The sequence below is a fragment of the Pecten maximus genome, chromosome 7, assembly GCF_902652985.1.
Source record: "Pecten maximus chromosome 7, xPecMax1.1, whole genome shotgun sequence".
NCBI lineage: Eukaryota > Metazoa > Mollusca > Bivalvia > Pectinida > Pectinidae > Pecten > Pecten maximus.
In genome coordinates, this window is record NC_047021.1 from 30,844,390 (window position 1) to 30,864,418 (window position 20,029).

General features: G+C 38.0%; 1 protein-coding gene across 4 annotated transcripts; it reads left to right on the forward strand.

Moving 5' to 3' along the window:
• Window positions 1-1,495: 1,495 nt before the first annotated feature.
• LOC117330560 (carbohydrate sulfotransferase 11-like) lies at window positions 1,496-19,755 on the forward strand. Of its 4 annotated transcripts, XM_033888957.1 has the most exons (5): window positions 1,496-1,583; window positions 4,578-4,727; window positions 13,526-13,727; window positions 17,728-17,783; window positions 18,812-19,755. In XM_033888957.1, the coding sequence occupies exons 3-5, from the start codon at window positions 13,586-13,588 to the stop codon at window positions 19,661-19,663; spliced, it is 1,050 nt and encodes a 349-aa protein (XP_033744848.1). In that variant the 5' UTR covers window positions 1,496-1,583; window positions 4,578-4,727; window positions 13,526-13,585; the 3' UTR covers window positions 19,664-19,755. The 4 variants fall into 4 exon arrangements, with proteins under 4 accessions (XP_033744848.1, XP_033744849.1, XP_033744847.1 ...); XM_033888958.1 differs by lacking the exon at window positions 4,578-4,727 and having other exon boundaries at window positions 1,524-1,583; XM_033888956.1 differs by lacking the exons at window positions 1,496-1,583; window positions 4,578-4,727 and adding an exon at window positions 5,226-5,323.
• Window positions 19,756-20,029: the final 274 nt, after the last annotated feature.

Below are 20,029 nucleotides of genomic sequence, written 5' to 3' on the forward strand. Positions count from 1 at the left end.
AAAGGAAAAGATCATTGGGTCAGAGGTCTAGGCCACTGGGTCAAAGGGCAATGCCACTTTTTGTAGCTTTTCACTGATGAAAATTTTCTTATGATACTTTGAAGCAATGTTGGTTGGAATTTAACAAGGAACCACCTGACTTAAGGTCAAGGTCACTGACTCAAGGTCCAGTCCAGTTTTGTATACATGTACTTTTACCGATGGACATTTTGTAATATTACTATGAAGCAATGTTGGTTGAATTTTACAAGAAATAAACTTATTTAAAGTCGAGGTCACTGGGATATATTTTGTCGTGTTTATCATCCCGTTAATATATTGAGTTGTGTTGAGGCGGGGACTCCTTGTAGTAGAGAGTAACTAGCTCGCTAAACAACATAGGGGAGGCCATCTAGGGTAATTAGGATTAAGTGTCTTTCTGAAGTGTCTGTTTCTTAGCTACTCGAGAAACACAAACCGCCAAGGAAAGGGAGTATCGAACAACTCACCTGGGATCTTCATCTGATGTTATTTGGCCAACACTCAAGCCAACTGAGATATCGCAGTCCCTCACTGGAATAAAGGTCAAGGTCATTTGGGTCCGAAGTTCAAAGACAAAGTGGATCACTGACTATGAACCTTGTTCTGGATGGGGGAGGTTTTAATCACATTGAGTCACATTATAGTAAATGTAAAATGTATATTTTTCTTTACAACGCTTATGTTTTAAGTTCAAATGTCAAACATTGGCTTCAGCTAGTATATGGGCAGATTGATGATAATGGAGGATATATTGCCACAACAAGGGATCCTTGCTGAGATGTCAGTGTTCGTTCTTTCTTTCTTTCTTTCTTTCTTTCTTTCTTTCTCTCTCGTAGTTCTGTCTGTTCATTATTTCTAACAAAAAAATTATCGCCTGAGCCAATTCTGTAAAAATGACATCCCCCTTGTGTAATATTAATTTATTTCATAATAATTTCAATCTAGTCCCCCAAAACGTCTCAAAATGTGATATACACATCCGGGAAGGTCCGTGTAGACTATTACCAGTACCTGTGATAGAATATGGAGATCATGGTGTCATGCTCTACCTTAAAAATCCTATTTACAGAAGTAAAATATTCTAATCGGGAGTATCACTTATCGGGGTGTATAGAATATCCTTTCAGCTGAGTGGATACAATGAGCTCACCTACATGCTCTAACCAGAATGCAGTTTACCTTCGGAGTCACTTGACCGTGACGTCACTTTGGGTATTGTCACTGGGGAGAAAGTGAAAGCCTAACAACAGACAATTCAATAACTTTACAATACCATTTTATTGTCTATTAATCAAAGACCACTAACTGTCAAGATCTCGTTTCTGTCATTTTGTTCCCCACCTCAACCTGCAGGGTCTTCTCAACAAGCCAAACACCCGTAAACAATGAGGATATATATCTTCTAACGTTTCCGTGTATAAAACGCCAGGTATAGCAGATTGTACTGTACGTCACTGAGTATAGTGATCCACAGAACCTCGGAAAGTAGCCAATTCGGCAAACTGTTGAGACTCGAATACACGTCCCACTATTTAGATTGATAGAGTCGTGATGTCGTGAAGGTGAGAAGACAATGTACGATTTTAGCAGGCATGCACGGGCGATAATTTTTACAATTTTCCTTGTTGTTGTAGTTGTTGTTGTTGCATCAAATGACACAAATTTGCCACAATGGTTTCGGATTTGTAAAGTCATTGTATTCTGTGTTGTAATTCTGTCTATTTGAGGGTAGAAGAACAATCGTCAATACACTACCATCAGCGCCCCGCAATAGAAACAATACATGTTCAAGAGACGAAAGACCAATCCTGATAGTAGAAGTTTTAGTGTATTTAGTGTGGACAGTAGAAGTTTTAGTGTATGTAGTGTGGATAGTAGAGGTTTTTGTGTATGTAGTGTGGACAATAGAAGTTTTAGTGTATGTAGTGTGGATAGTAGAGGTTTTAGTGTATGTAGTGTGGACAATAGAAGTTTTAGTGTATGTAGTGTGGATAGTAGAAGTTTTAGTGTATGTAGTGTGGATAGTAGACGTTTTAGTGTATGTAGTGTGGATAGTAGAAGTTTTAGTGTATGTAGTTTGGATAGTAGAGGTTTTAGTGTATGTAGTGTGGATAGTAGAAGTTTTTGTGTATGTAGTGTGGATAGTAGAAGTTTTAGTGTATGTAGTGTGGATAGTAGAAGTTTTAGTGTATGTAGTGTGGATAGTAGACGTTTTAGTGTATGTAGTGTGGATAGTAGAAGTTTTAGTGTATGTAGTTTGGATAGTAGAGGTTTTAGTGTATGTAGTGTGGATAGTAGAAGTTTTAGTGTATGTAGTGTGGATAGTAGAAGTTTTAGTGTATGTAGTGTGGATAGTAGAAGTTTTAGTGTATGTAGTGTGGATAGTAGAGGTTTTAGTGTATGTAGTGTGGACAATAGAAGTTTTAGTGTATGTAGTGTGGATAGTAGAAGTTTTAGTGTATGTAGTGTGGATAGTAGACGTTTTAGTGTATGTAGTGTGGATAGTAGAAGTTTTTGTGTATGTAGTGTGGATAGTAGAAGTTTTAGTGTATGTAGTGTGGATAGTAGAAGTTTTAGTGTATGTAGTATGGATAGTAGAAGTTTTAGTGTATGTAGTGTGGATAGTAGAAGTTTTAGTGTATGTAGTGTGGATAGTATAAGTTTTAGTGTATGTAGTGTGGACAGTAGAAGTTTTAGTGTTGTAGTGTGGACAGTAGAAGTTTTTGTGTATGCAGTGTGGATAGTAGAAGTGTTAGTGTATGTAGTGTGGATAGTAGAAGTTTTAGTGTATGTAGTGTGGATAGTAGAAGTTTTAGTGTATGTAGTGTTGTAGTAGAAGTTTTTGTGTGTGTAGTGTGGATAGTAGAAGTTTTAGTGTATGTAGTGTGGATAGTAGAAGTTTTAGTGTATGTAATGTGGATAGTAGAAGTGTTAGTGTATGTAGTGTTGTAGTAGAAGTTTTAGTGTTGTAGTGTGGATAGTAGAAGCTTTAGTGTATGTAGTGTGGATAGTAGAAGTTTTAGTGTATGTAGTGTGGATAGTAGAGGTTTTAGTGTATGTAGTGTGGATAGTAGAAGTTTTAGTGTATGTAGTGTGGATAGTAGAAGTTTTAGTGTATGTAGTGTGGATAGTAGAAGTTTTAGTGTATGTAGTGTGGATAGTAGAAGTTTTAGTGTATGTAGTGTGGACAGTAGAAGTTTTAGTGTATGTAGTGTCGATAGTAGAAGTTTAAGTGTATGTAGTGTGGATGTTTTACTCTGTAGTGTTATACATGTTGTAGTTGTTGTACTCTCATTGAATAAAGTAAGTCATGTTTTATATCAAATACTCCCTGTCTTCATTGCATGGTGTCTTAAAAGTCAAATGAACCTGGGATGTAGGTAAAATCGAACGGTGAAGACATCTTGAATCGTGAATGGCAACCATGGCAATGGCAGACTTGTGAACAGGAGCATTGTCCTGATGAAATAACATATTTTTAGTGAGCTTTCTGTTGCGCTTAAGTTTAATATTTTCCCGTAACTGCCTAATAAGTGATTGTTTGTCCCTTTTAGAGATAATCCGTCAGCAGAATACCATCTGCATCCCAGATAACCGAGGTCATGACCTTCCCTGCTGATGGAACAGTCTGTGCCTTCTTTGGCGGGGGTGACAAATCTCTGAAGAAAATTGGCAGCATCTTCTTCAAAAAGATTAAGATTAGCACGCGATAATGTACGCCTTGAGTGCTTAAGATCAATCTGTCAGAAGTCTTGGTACCCATCGGGCCGAAAGCTTTCTCATTGCAAGATACCTCCGTCAGAATGGAATGTACTCTTTTCTGTGAAATACCAACTCTACTGGCTATACATCTTTCTGTGACTCGTCTGTCAGTCATAACAATATCATGAATTTTATTGACCATTTCTGGGGTTGCAACATTGACAGGCCGCGCTTAAATTCCGCCACCCACCTTTTTACTGTATCATATGAAGCGGCATCTTTCCCTAGTGTTGCTGCCTTATCATTATGGATATTCTTAGGTGTTAAACCTTTTTATGCAAATATTGGATCACTGCTCTTTCACAGATTTTGTCCATTTTGCAAAAGCCGCCTATCTACCTCGTCGATATAAACTAATCAAATGAGACCAGTCCTTGGGTACACGGCTCCTTTATAGTCAGAGAATAGTGGGACTTAAAAAGAACATCCTTGAATACCTCCTTCAATTCGAGGCTCATAACATATCAATTATCCCTCGTACTAAAGATATATCGATGAACTTTTCACAGACGATAGTGGTCCGCTTTGATTACATCATTATTACATTATATAACATCTTTTTATTTGAATCCGAATTTCTATATTCATCTATATACGATTCGTTGAAGTATCCGTTTCGGGTTTTAATACAACGACTGTACGCACGAAGAAGGAATTCTTATATTGCTCACAGTTGTACGCAGACACTGCGAGAGGCTTTGATTTTTTGGTGACATTTTTCTCAATAATATTGGATGTGATGTAATTATCGAAATACTTAGTTTTGTTGGTTCTTTTTGGTTGCTTTTTTTTAGGTGTTCATCAGGGGGTATAGATGGTAGCATTCCCTCCACCACTGTATACATGAAGGTGACTGTTGTGCCCGCCTGGTTTGAAGTGATGGTAGCTTCAGATCGTCCAGCCTCCGTGTACCACACCCCTCCTCCCTACTATTGTGGTTGTTGGTAATAAATCTGGCTGTCAGTCTCTGTACTCTTTCAATTTGGTCAATTTCTTCTTTGGTGTATGGGTCCTATATGATGGCGCCGTATTTAAGAATGGATCGTACTAGGGATATATATGCGGTTTTCTTGCAAGACGGTAGGTAGTATTTCAAGTTTCGTTTAAAAAAGCCTTATGTCGAACTAGCCCTTTTTGTGATGTTTCAAATGTGAGTCACCAGAAATTGTCAGTCCAAGATATGAGTTAGTTTCACTTTTTCTAAAATGTCACCATTTAATGTGTAGAACTGTTTTCTTAAATGATTTCATTCCCCAATTGTCTGCCCAATGTCCTAGATTATATAGGTTCTCTTGCAGCTGTTGGTGGTCGCTATATTGGTTTATTTCTCTGTAAAGAACGCAGTCATCTGCAAGTGTTACTATCCCTTTTCAGTACATATCCATAGGACATACCATTATATGATGTTATAGATTCACCACCGTGATTAGAGTTTGTTTACTGGGTTTAAATTTTGTGAAAGGTTTCACGATTGTGACAGTGTGATAGCGGTGTAGTTCCTAGCAGTATGTGGTATGGTCTGGAAGTTCAGTGACTACAGGTAAGTACGTACATATATACATACATACTCCCAGGGGACTACTATAGCCATGGACTTATTCCACGGACTTATACCACGGACATGTATATCAATATCAGTCCGTGCTTATATATTTGATGTTAGCACATGAGTTTGACGGTCTATCAATAAGAATATATACTAATCCATATAGAATATCCTGTGTACATAGGCACTCTGTAAATTAAACCTAGAGTTAAAATCCAATATCCTCGATATATATCGTCGATAATGGATTCCAACTCTGGGTATTAATTACCAGATACAAGCGGCTATGCATGTCTTCTGTACAAAAATCACTAGGAGTGAACTGTATGGCTGGCTTAAATTTCACTAGCTTTGGTAAAAATTCTGCAAAATTCGGTATTTTTTTTTTTAAAATTCTATAAAATTCGTTCCGCGCTGTCACCTTATCTTAGCGTACTTAGTAAACAACAGTAAGTTATTTTTACATGTATCAATAGAACCCTGCCGAAATTGCATCCATTATTGTATGACCCTCGAGTGAACTTAAAGCTGACCATCACGCCTCTTGATATGTTAGTTTGGCGTAAAATTAATTGTTTACAACTTCCACCTTTCATACACCGATGCTATTCATTTTTGTAATATTTACTGATCAGTAAAGCCCTTTCGTCCAACATGTTGTCCTTTACCATGGCCAACTTTGAAAAGTACATCGTCCATGCAGAGATGTCTACATAGTGTTATATGACCCTGAGCATTATTTTTTTCTCACAAGCTATGCACCTTGACAGATAAAATCCCCGTATAGCTAGAACTAGTGATGCATGTATCGAGTGTTTAAGTTACTAGTACCCGGAATCGACGCCGTGGTGAGCTGACGACCAGTACATACATTTGTAGTGTCGTTCGTGTCGTCCTGGTAAATGGCTTGCTTGGTGATGTCGAAAGTGTTAAAACCACGGAGTTCCATGTGCCGATATATACAACAATAACTCAATATTTTTCAACTGACATTAACCTAGATCTTGCTTGAATAAGGTTTTTTTGAGAATGTCCACGAGTTTTCCCTTTTGAGAATGTCTGCAAATGTTCCTTTTTGATAATTTCCACGAGGGTTCCTGGTTGTGCAAGCACGTAAAAACTTGTACATATCAACAATGATTTTGCTCTATAGGAACTGTCATTCCAGCTCGATCTTCGTTGTCTAAATTTGTCTATATATAGACTGTCTTTGGACAGATTCCACTTTTTTTTTGTGGTCTGGTTTTGGACAGATTCCTTATACAGGTCTCAAACTTTATTTGTGGTCTGTCTTTGGATAGATTCCACAAACAGGTCTCGGACTTTATTTGTGGTGTTTTTTTTTACATATTTCACCTACAGGTCTCGGACTTAATTTGTAGTGTGTTTTTTTGGACATATTTCACCTACAGGTCTCAGACTTAATTTGTAGTGTGTCTTTTTGGACAGATTCCACATACAGGTCTCAGACCTTATTTGCAGCCTGTGAATGTTCTATATAAGTTCAGGACCATTGCATTTGACAATATAGGAAATTTGAAATATTAAATCAACTATCCTGTTTGTTCTGAACTACAATGTTTATGTGGAAACTGATTTCTATAATTCTGTCCGCTATCAGTCCCAGCTGCCTGTTATTGCTGACTTGTGGCTCGTCTTTGTGGTGTACTAGTGCTATCAAAATGGCTTAAATATTAGTCATTGGCTTGCACCTCTTCCAGTGGAGGTATTTATCATCCAATCCCATATCTACTGTCATACTATATCTCCTCGTGTATGTGGTCTGCATCAGAAAGTGTTAATATACCTCTATATAGAATATCAACATTAATACGAAATCATAACACCAACACAATCAATAACACGAGGGCAAATATGAGCAAACATATATGATAGCAAAACGTATAAGTAGAATAAGAATAAGCGTTTCAGGAAGGTAAGCCATGCAAATCATTGTCAAATCCAGCTTAAATTATATTCTCACGCGGGAACTTGGGTGGTGCCAACGGAACCATCAGACATTAAAACAAGCATCGAACACGCTTGACCTTATATCGAACACGCCTGACCTTACATCAAACACGCTTGACCTTACATCGAACCTGCCTGACCTTATATCGAACACGCCTGACCTTACATCGAACACGCCTGATCTTACATCGAACACGCCTGACCTTACATCGAACACGCCTGACCTTACATCGAACACACCTGACCTTACATCGAACACGCCTGACCTTACATCGAACACGCCTGACCTTACATCGAACACGCCTGACCTTATATCGAACACGCCTGACCTTATATCGAACACGCCTGACCTAACATCGAACACGCCTGACCTTACATCGAACACGTCTAACCTTACATCGAACACGCCTGACCTTGCATCGAACACGCCTGACCTACGTCTGACTTTACATCGAACACGTCTGACCTTGCATCGAACACGCCTGACCTACGTCTGACTTTACATCGAACACGTCTGACCTTGCATCGAACACGCCTGACCTTACATCGAACACGCCTGACCTTACATCGAACACGCCTGACCTTACATCGAACACGCCTGACCTTACATCGAACACGCCTGACCTTACATCGAACACGCATGACCTTACATCGAACACGCCTGACCTTACATCGAACACGCCTGACCTTACATCGAACACGCATGACCTTACATCGAACACGCATGACCTTACATCGAACACGCCTGACCTTACATCGAACACGCATGACCTTACATCGAACACGCATGACCTTACATCGAACACGCATGACCTTATATCGAACACGCCTGACCTTACATCGAACACGTCTGACCTTAGGCTACATCGAACACGCCTGACCTTACATCGAAAGAGATAATGATGCCGACCACAAAATTATCCCAATGTCATCATCAACCTGCAAAGTAACTTCGATAATCCGTGAAGTAAGCGTATGTTGTTGTAACCCATGGTATATCGAGCTTGTCTGCATTGCACATTGAACTGGTTATTTCAGGAATGTCATTTACATACATTAGGAACAAGAGTACTCACAAAACATTCCCATCGTTTTGCAGCATGGTGTCGAATGCCTTGCTAACATTTCCGGTATTTAGTTATGGAGATCATTCAATCGGGAACCTTCGACACTTTCCGTAACGATTCTCATTTTCGGAAATTGCCGAAGGTTCCCGATTAGAAGACTAATCCTCTACCCGTTACAATTATTTTCCTTTTCGGAATCCGTATTAACCCTGGGTAAATACTAAGTAGGTTGTTGCTTACTGTACATTTGCACACGAGCATCCCTTTTAAGTCTGTGTAAGATATTTCATGGTACAGAGGTGACTACATTTATATCAGTTTTCAGTTTATTGGATCTGTTCCATGTCTAGTTTTATAAATCGGTATTTTGACCTCTCTGAATAATTTTCGACGCTACATAAAAAGCTAGATCATTATTGGGTGAAAACGACACCAAGCCCCGGTTTCTTTGATTAGCTAAAATTTTGCCAAACACAACTTCAATGTAATCTCCTTAAATTCTGTTATGCTTTCCTATTGGACAAATGTGCTAAGAAATTTCCAAGTCAAGGAATATTGATGGATCAGAGACTAGAGTTGTTTATAAGTCTATGACAGAGTATTACGATTCACTATCGATAAGACTATGCTGTCCCTGAGTATCTTCTTGAAGTAAACGGCCGATCTAGTAGATATATACATGATGATTACGTACTTGTGTGTAGAAATAATCCGTTAGGACTTCACCAATTCACGGGTGATTTAAACCTAAGCAGGGCAGGCCATCTACTTAAGTAGACAAGAAAATGTTTGTACAAAGAGATATAATTTGACTTGTTATAGAAGCAAATACATGTAACTTGGTAAGAACATGAGTTCAAATATCATTATATCAACATTGAAAATAACACAAGTAACTGTTATCACTTACGCATTGTCTTGTGGTAACCAATACTATATTATAGAGCCAATTCACGGAACAGAGTGTAGTTTATTATTGTACTTCTGACAATAAATTAAGGCTGTATGCTGTCATTAAAATAATATGAACCTCCTTTCATAAGAGTTCCAAAGCATGCTGATACCTGCATCACATAATTTTCGGCAAGGTTTTGAAAATTGATCGTATTGTGTAGTTTGTTCGTTCTTCAGGCAGTTTGTATAAATATGGTAGGTAAAATTTTGGAGGTTGTATTAATATCATTGTTCCGTTTCTTACCGAACGTCAATAGCCGTCCTTAAATGGCCATAGCTGTTGACAGGACTTTAAACAATAATAAACCTAAACCAAAGGTGCTAATGATTCCAACTTGCAAGTTCTCTAATGACAGAGAATTACTATTGTTGACTTTCAGTCCAACTGGCCTATTGTTCACTCAGTCATTTCAGGTCCGGTTTGTTCGTATTGTCGTGGGTCTTTATTTGACCTCGGTACTAACAAGCGCCATCTAATGGTGACATTTCACATGGCCTATAGTCCGTGGGGCGACTCAGATCGGTGCGCACGTCCACATGTACCTATAAGTGTTCAGTTGAAAGCTTGAAAAAGTAGCAGTTATACATAAATAGAAGCGGTTGAGTTTTTAAACTTTATTTACTTTAATACTTACGGTAAGTATGTCTTGTATTTAGTAAGTGTAACAGTTGACAATGAGCCATACGGTAGCTTGTGTTCACTTAACCTAAAAAACGAATTCACCAAGAAGGGCCATTACTACTTTGTAACATGCAAGTTTAATATCAAACATATATATTTTTGTCATTGGTGTTGTTATGCCCACATGAATGCATGGCTGGGGACATAATGTGTAACTCTTATGCGTACTCTATGACCCGATTTTATGTCATTACTTTGAAAACTCGATGTCCCCATGAACGACTTTGATTGCCTTCGGACTTCGACTTTCAGAGTTCCACGGTCAAGGTCGTCGTTACTATTTTGTGAAATATCATCAATAATAAAGGTACATCACTCTAGCGACTTCATTTCCTTTTAACAAGAATTTTGATCAGACTGTATGCATGCATATATGCTAAGGCCATGTATGAAAAGTCCCCGAATGAGTTTGTGTTTTAGGGTTCAGAGGTCAATGCTAATATCTCTGTTACTAATATATATATATAAACGATCTATTCAATCGCCGCGGTGGCCGAGTGGTTAAGGTGTACCGACACTTTATCACTAGCCCTCCACCACTGGGTTGCGAGTTCGAAACCTACGTGGGGCAGTTGCCAGGTACTGACTGTAGGCAAGTGGTTTTTCTCCGGGTACTCCGGCTTTCCTCCACCTCCAAAACCTGGCACGTCCTTAAATGACCCTGGCTGTTAATAGGACGTTAAACAAAAACAAACCAAACCATTCAATCCGATGATTAATTAAGCGACATTGATATTGATTCCGTGGGAAATGTCGGCCCAACTACGAGCAAGGGCCTGACCTTACATCGAACACGTCTAACCTTACATCGAACACGCCTGACCTTACATCGAACACGTCTGACCTTACATCGAACACGCCTGACCTTGCATCGAACACGCCTGACCTTACATCGAACACGCCTGGCCTTACATCGAACACGCCTGACCTTACATCGAACACGCCTGACCTTACATCGAACACGTCTGACCTTACATCGAACACGCCTGACCTTACATCGAACACGCCTGACCTTACATCGAACAAGCCTGACCTTACATCGAACACGCCTGGCCTTACATCGAACAAGCCTGGTTGGAAATATGATTTCCCGATGAGATAATGATGCCGACCACAAAGTTATCCCAATGTCATCATCAACCTGCAAAGCAACTTCGATAATCCGTGAAGTGAGCGTATGTGTTTGTAACCCATGGTATATCGAGCTTGTCTGCATTGCACATTGAACTGGTTATTTCAGGAATGTCATTTACATAAATTAGGAACAAGAGTACTCACAAAACATTCCCATAGTTTTGGAGCATGATGTCGAATGCCTTGCTAACATTTCCGGTATTTAGTTTTGGAGATAATTCAATCGGGAACCTTCGACACTTTCCGTAACGATTCTCATTTTCGGAAATTGCCGAAGGTTCCCGATTAGAAGACAATCCTCTACCCGTTACAATTATTTTCCTATTGGGATGACCTCAGCTGTTAATAGGACGTTAAACGAAATAAACCAAACCAAACCAAACCCCTGGGTAAATACTAAATAGGTTGTTGCTTACTGTACATTGTGCACACGAGCATCCCTTTTAAGTCTGTGTAAGATATTTCATGGTACCTGAGAGGTGCCTACATTTATATCAGTTTTATGATATATGATAGATATCACGGGCTCCTAAGGCCGTCGTCATTGATGAATAGAAAGGAGGGGTGCCAATTTGGGCCTTTCTGAGGCGAATCAGTGATAAGGCTAATATTTTGCAGGAAGATACTTTAAAGTCAGCTACATATGGTATGCTATATAAAAACGTCGGATTTTTTTCCCTTTGCTCATAGAAATTTCGGGGGTCAAATGTCACAGGGTGTAGATACAAATTCAATATTGGAGTAAAAATGATTTTTTTGAAGTTTCTGTTAAACAGGTGTCGGGTTTAGAAACACATTGTTTTCAGAAAATGTGAAAGTAGGTCACAGTATCTTCCTGCAATATATTAATTCGCCTTATCACTGATTGGCCGAGGAAAGGCCTAAATTGGCACCCCCTTCTTTTCAAACAATTACAAATATATACAAGATTTAACGAGATTAGTGGTCTTGGAGACATTTCTTGATTAGTTGATATAGCGTCTTTTGTTTAAGCGATATTTTATTCAAATACACTTACGCACTATATCACAATACGATCACAGCTATCGGTAGGATTGGAAAACAAGCTATAAGCTTATATTAATTCCTATCCTAACTGAAGCTTTATTGTCGTTCTTAAAATGAAATTCAGTTCATCACCATTTGTGTCTGTACTGTTTAGTTAAAGTGAATCATCCATTAGCAATTTTACAAGTTACATGTAAATTTTTATTTCAACATGTTCACTTATGAACATTTTAATTGTCATCAAATTGTGTGTATCTTTCAACTGTGTCATCAGTTCATGTGTACTTGAAAATGTATAAACCCTAATTCAGTTACATAGCTGTCTGCATAGCACAAAGGTTTCAAATAACTTCTAAGCAGAGTTCCTGAACGAGGTTATTCTCATATTAAGATAACATGGATCTTTAATCAATAGCTGCCCGGTATTGAATTGAAGAAAATTTTGCTAAGTTGAAAAGCAAACATACGAATCATTCTATATTGTGTTATGTGTGAACGTAGCAAGAACTCCAGCGCTAATATTTGTCCATATACTTTACAGAGACCTTCTTTTAGTATTTAACTTTATTGTCGATTAAGTTCTCTGCACTTTAAATTACCTCTGAGTGAAATCGTATATATAATTCCCAGCCATATTGGTTTTGTCTACTAAAAGGTATTCATGAGTACAGAATAGGGCCCTACCGACAATATTATATGTCGTTTATAAGTACCGTTGATTTTGTCTACTACAAGGTATTTATGAGTACAGAATAGAGCCCTAACGACAATATTATAGGTAATTTATAAGTACTAGTATATATAATATTTAACATAGTAACATAAATGACGAAGGTCTTAGACAATTTTATGTCTCATGCCCTGACCGGGCCTCGAACTCACGATGTACGGCACCTAAACTAACCAGAAATACCTGCAGCTCACACCACTGCACCATATAAACGGTATAGGTGTGGTTTGTATTGCTCGTACAGGCTAATGCCAGTAACGATTTATTGTTGGTAAAACATTTTAATTTAGGGTAAGAATGGTAGTTCAATTTCGTCTATGGCACAGCAAGACTCTCGCCAAGGTGACCGGGGTTCGATTCTTTCGCTCCTATCCGGGCCAACGATAGTGATTAATATAAGCTAATGCAACCTGTTCCGCAATTGACGTTAGAAAATAATAAATAAGGAAAAGTTAAAAGCAGAATATTGATCACCAACTTCCCGAATAAGTATACCACCAGAATAAGTCACACTGATAAATATAAAATCATCGCATTACATTATCAATTGGTTTGTATATTCTGAATAAACTCACTTTATTATTTTTTATACATATATGTATTTCTTTAAGATAACGACTTGTAATATTTCTTCTCATTTTCATATCTAGAATGACAAGAAATTCGTGAAAACAGATCGTCCTTGACCTCCACGAGAAATCACTCTCAGTATGTTCAACGAATACCTCCGCAGACTGTGGGACAGGCCTGCTTCCAAGGCTAAGCTGTTGATGTTTGTAGTTGTTGCTGGGGCGGTGATGACCATATATTGCTTAGTATGGACAATGACGTCATCACATGATATACGTACAGGTAAGTAAAATGACATTAGTTTCACGAAAATGTCTTAGTTCTTAATTCAACCCGAAGGACGGACCGGCTGTGTGATGCAGTTTTATTAGCTCACCTGCCCAAAGGGCAAGTGAGCTTATGCCATGGTGCGGCGTCCGTCGTCCGTCCGTCTGTCCGGCCGTCCGTCCGTCCGTCCGGCGTCAACTTTTTCATTTAAACAACTTCTTCTCAATAACCAAGAGGCCCAGGAACTTCATATTGGGCCTGTAGCATGCTGGGGTGAAGGGCTACCAAGTTTGTTCAAATAATTGACCTTGACCTTCATTCAAGGTCACAGGGGTCAAATAAGCTATAATCTTCGAACGACTTCTTCTCAATAACCAAGAAGCCCAGGGACTTGATATTGGGCCTGTAGCATGCTGGGGTGAAGGGCTACCAAGTTTGTTCAAATGAATGACATTGACCTTCATTCAAGGTCACATGGGTCAAATAAGCTAAAATCTTCAAACAACTTCTTCTCAATAACCAAGAGGCCCAGGGACTTGATATTGGGCCTGTAGCATGCTGGGGTAAAGGGCTACCAAGTTTGTTCAAATAAATGACATTGACCCTCATTCAAGGTCACATGGGTCAAATAGGCTATAATATTCAAACGACTTCTTCTCAATAACCAAGAAGCCCAGGGACTTGATATTGGGCCTGTAGCATGCTGGGGTGAAAGGCTACCAAGTTTGTTCAAATGAATGACCTTGACCTTCATTCAAGGTCACATGGGTCAAATAGGCTATAATCTTCAAACAACTTCTTCTCAATAACCAAGAGGCACAGGGACTTGGTATTGGGCCTGTAGCATGCTGGGATGAAGGGCTACCAAGTTTGTTCAAATAAATGACCTTGACCTTCATTCAAGGTCACATGGGTCAAATAGGCTATAATATTCAAACAACTTCTTCTCAATAACCAAGAGGCCCAGGGACTTCATATTGGGCCTGTAGCATGCTGGGATGAAGGGCTACCAAGTTTGTTCAAATAAATGACCTTGACCTACATTCAAGGTCACATGGGTCAAATAGGCTATAATCTTCAAACGACTTCTTCTCAATAACCAAGAGGCCCAGGGACTTGATATTGGGCCTGTAGCATGCTGGGGTGAAGGGCTACCAAGTTTGTTCAAATAGATGACCTTGACCTTCATTCAAGGTCACATGGGTCAAATAGGCTATAATATTCAAACAATTTCTTCTCAATAATCAAGAGGCCCAGGGACTTGATATTGGGCCTGTCTGTAGCATGCTTAGAGCCAAGAGTCGCCAAGAACCGATCTTAGGCCAATAGTATGCTGGAATGAAGGACTGGAAAATATATTGACATGAATTAACCTGGCTTACACTGATATTTAAATAAAGTTGTTATCAGCATAGTATCTGTAGAAATGACCTCAATCAACTGCAATTTTGTGTAGAGGCAGGTGAGCGATACAGGCCCATTGGGCCTCTTGTTAATTTTTGGCTCGACTTTATTCTAACCCTATCTGTATGGACATCAAAGCCGGTGGACTTCACTTCGAGGTTTGCCGCAATGTGCATGTCGCGTTTTGAATCGTTTACATAGTGACGTGGTTTATGATATGCACGTGTATTTGACTTTTGATATCCAATCTTGAAAATGACGAATTTTAAAATCAAGATTTTGACATTTCTTTCTGACTATTTCGACTTTCTGCCATCTGACATACAAAACTGAAGATTGGTGACTATAGGATGTCGTCGACAGAAGAAATACATTTGTAGAATAGGAAAGATAGGCGCGAAAGAAAAAATAAAAATGAAAATGTCAAAGCTCTATATGAAAATCCAAACCAAAGGTTGGAATGAAACAAAAACGTAGTAAACAGTTCTTGCTTGATTACATGAATACAGGTTTATTGTCATCTTATCTTTTATTCATTCCAAAACACATATTTCATTTTACATTAAAAATTACACGAACCCCGCACAGTCGTTAAATTCATACATAAAGCAAAGCCGCTGTACCACAGAAGACACGTTTGAATGAGTCCGCGTAACATAATGTAGTTCGTTGTCATAAAAGGAAGTCTAAAGGCGATGCATATTTATTATGTATATCATATTATCAGCTATCACATTGAATGTAGGCATGGTGTTTAATCTTGCGTTTCTTTTGTATAAACCTTTAAACGAGGAATCTGCATGGAGTACTCTGAATGCAAGTTGTTAAATAGTTCATACATGACTATATTGTCACACAGGGGTTCGTTACAAATGATATTATATAGGGGTGGGTCGTACATATATATATCCCTACACATATACAACCCATCTCATTTATCATATCATTTATTAACAAACCCCTGTGATTGCCACATGAAATTATGCCCGATATCTAATATGGAATAAAACAGGGACTTGGCACGGATTTCCAACGCACGGGTCATATATATATATATATAATAGTATACTTGTCCAATTTCTCGTTCGGGGAGCTTGACCTTAATACTATAAATATATATATATATATGGACCATGGATTGGGAACTCGCGTCAAGTCCCTGTGGGATAGAACCACACAGACTATCTCTTGTGGAGTATGATTAAAACATATAAACCCAAGGACGAGATCATTCAAATAAATGAAACATTAGTTGATCTCTTCCGATATTCTATTAAACACGTTTTGATGTATAGTGACGCTCTTGTCTCAAAATACTAGTCGATATTTTCGGTATATAGATCACTACCATACAATAACATTTCAAAATGTACCCAGACAGTAACATTTTAAGATTAAAGATAACGTTCAAGTTTCCAAGTAAGACTATTATTAAACATAATATTTCAATTTCTACTCAAGTTTGACTCAATGAAACTACCAAACTTAATCTGTTTCATTCGCTCATGAATTTGACCAGATTAACACTGATCAGTGCGTATGAATACATGGTTAAAATCTTTCCGCGGAACGATTTCACTTTTTCTACATTGTTGTCATAAACATGGATTAATTATTAAAATTATCAAATTTATAATGTATTCTTGCATTTTATGAAAGACCAGATATGCTAGATACTTCTATTTTGACAAAATAATGCTGCTTTTAATCCTAAAATTGCAGACTATTTTACTCGACCGACTAGACATGCACAATCCGGAACTCCTCGGGCTTTTCCGCATTTGGACTTGCACAAGCTTCGAGACATTAATATCTACAGAGACGTATATAACGAAAAAAAACAACCAATTGAAATATAAGGATTGAATCTTGATTTGGTCGATTTCATGGGGTCATGAATTGAGTTGCCCTTGAGACAAATTCAACATGAACTGCTTCGCAGTTCATTAAATTTGTCTCAAGAGCAACTCAATTTTCGCAGTTCATTAAATTTGTCTCAAGAGCAACTCAATTCATGACCCCATGAAATCGACCAAATCAAGATTCAATCCTTAATTGTTTTACATTAAAACAAATAATACGCACTCTCACAGCGATTTCCATAGCTGTAACTCGACTGTTGGTAAGGTTAGCACAAACAAAGTCATAATTTGATTGGGTACATCGATGTCTAAAGTATTTATAATTTTCCTAAGATATTTATAGCTTTTCTAATGTATATACATGTATAGTGTTTCTAAATTATATATAGTCTTTCTAGAGTATTTCTAGTCTTTCTATCCCCAAATTATAATAAATTGGATGTTTCTTTTAAAAGTCGTTAGTAAAGGTGAATGTTTAGTGGATTCGTCCAATTCATTCCATATCTATAGAGAGGAAGGTATGAAAGAAGAGTGAGAAATATGCATGGGATTATGTAATTGTTGTTAGTTCTTAAAACATAGTTGTTAGTATCTCCGACTTTAGGAAATCAGACTTATTTCTTTTTTTTCTTTTCCTCTGCATACATTTGTATATGTCTCAATACCATAAACAGCTGCACATATACTTGGTGAAAATAACTTGACACAATATCAATACAAACGATGCAATTGATATTATTTTGATTTAGTTTCAGATTCTAGCCAACCAGTGAGAAAATCCCAACGGTTTTCGTTATCTAATCAGGTAAAGTAGGCTGTTTTGTGTGAGGGTGTGTGTATGTGTGAGTGTGTGTATGAGGGCGAGGGTGTGTATGTGTGAGTGTGTGTAGGAGGGCGAGGGTGAGGGTGTGTATGTCTGAGTGTGAGTATGAGGGCGAGGGTGAGGATGTGTATGAGGGCGAGGGTGAGGGTGTGTATGTGTGAGTGTGTGTATGAGGGTGAGTGTGTGTATGTGTGAGTGTGTGTATGAGGGCGAGGGTGAGGGTGTGTATGTGTGAGTGTGTATGAGGGTGAGGTTGTGTATGTGTGAGTGTGTGTATGAGGGCGAGGTGAGGGTGTGTATGTGTGAGTGTGTGTATGAGGGCGAGGGTGTGTATTTCTGAGTGTGTGAAGAGGGTGATGGTGTGTTTGTGTGTTTTAAATAAATATTGGTCGGGAGTTAACATTTTCTTTAATTATCAAGTAAAAGGTGTTTTCACTGTCAAATCTTGACAGTGACATTCCTATCTGTCAGTTCTGGTTGGGTAAGTGGGAGGTGATATTGGCCTTTCAGTAGAGTGAATAGTTCTTTATGTTCCCAGACAAATGTGGCTTTAAGGACAATCTGTATTTCATTTCGCCAAAACAATGTAACAAACTATGTGCATTTGTTTGTAAATTATCGGTGCAAATATTTAAGCCATTGTTCGAAAGCATGAACTTTCTGTCTTAACCAACGTCTTTTTTCATGTAGACATGTATTTACATGTATATTTACAAATAGTTACTGTCATTGAAAGGACTTCTATTTCACTTCATGGTAAACTATTAATGAGAAATGAATTTGTGTAAACATATTGTATTATCTTAACGGTCACCATAATATTATGTTAATATCCGTTAAATGAATCTATGGCATTGCTTTGTGGGGGTTCAAGAATTCTAACGAAATCGGAACAAGATACATGTACATAGTCATACCATAAATGTGTTACGTATAACATCGAAATTATTTCACATGCTTAATACGAAATACAAAGACAGTAGAAATCCATAAAGAATTTTTCATTTCAGATTAATTCAGTACGACAGAGGAAGGCATATTTGGACATTCAGTGTGACGCCATGATTGCTAGCGGTGCTATGAATATGACGTTAAACGTTTCCAGATTATCTAACGTCATCGTGGACGATAAATATCGAGTTATGTACTGTTACGTTCCCAAGGTCGGATGCTCCAACTGGAAAAGAATCTTCTTACATATGACGGGAATGTTTAACAAAACAAGGAAAGGTCCAGAGGATATTGAACACAATGAAGTTCATTTTAAATATGTTAAACGTCTTCGTATCTTGTCGGGTTATTCCATTTCCGGTATTTATCATCGATTACGGAACTACCGGAAGTTCATGTTTGTTCGTGAACCAATGGAAAGACTGCTTTCGGCATATCGCGATAAATTTGCGGGAGTTGGTTTCGAGGACAAAACTTTCCAGAAGATAGCTAAGGAGATTTTGAAACGCTTTTACCCGGATTCTCCAATAAAGGAAAATGTTAAAAAAGGTGATGTCACATTTCTAGATTTTGTGAAATATTTGGTACACGGAAAGACTTTTTACGATGACAGTTTTGAGTATAACGAACATTGGGAGAGACAAAGCAGGCTTTGTTATCCGTGTCAAGTGAACTATGGATTTATTGGTAAATATACTACACTTGAGGAGGATGCTAATTATATTCTTAAACATACCGGTCTTTCCAAGTATACATTTCCAAAGAGGTCGGTCTTCTATAACGCCTCAAAAACAAACGATAAACTCGGAAATTATTTTTCGGAAATACCAAGTTTTTACCGAAAACGTTTACAGAAACTGTATAAGACTGATTATCAGCTGTTTGGTTATAAGTTCCCTTTAGATTTATGACAGTTTACACGAACTAAATACCATAGTTATAATCAGAGACATATATATGTCTCTGTTAAAATATATCGTTTAATAAACTTTCACACATTTTACACTTGTGTTATATTTCATGTCAAAGCTTCCAAAAAAAGCTATAAGAGGGCTACTCTTTCAGACAAACAACATCAGAGAGTCTCTGATAATGGTTACACGTGTTTAATCAGTTTTGGAATCATCTACTCAGCAACTTATGACGTCACATATAAAGTACACACAACATTCAAGGGAAATAACTCATGATCTTTTGACCTTATCTAACGTAACACCTACCAACAACATTAATAATCATTAAGCAGTTATACTTAAGTTTGAGATAGATGGTTATGT

Coding starts and splice junctions, on each gene's coding strand:
- LOC117330560 (XM_033888957.1), top strand. CDS start 13,586: ATGTTCAACGAATACCTCCGCAGACTGTGGGACAGGCCTGCTTCCAAG. Junction 13,728..17,727: donor ATCACATGATATACGTACAG/GTAAGTAAAATG, acceptor ATTTTGATTTAG/TTTCAGATTCTAGCCAACCA. Junction 17,784..18,811: donor GGTTTTCGTTATCTAATCAG/GTAAAGTAGGCT, acceptor TTTTCATTTCAG/ATTAATTCAGTACGACAGAG.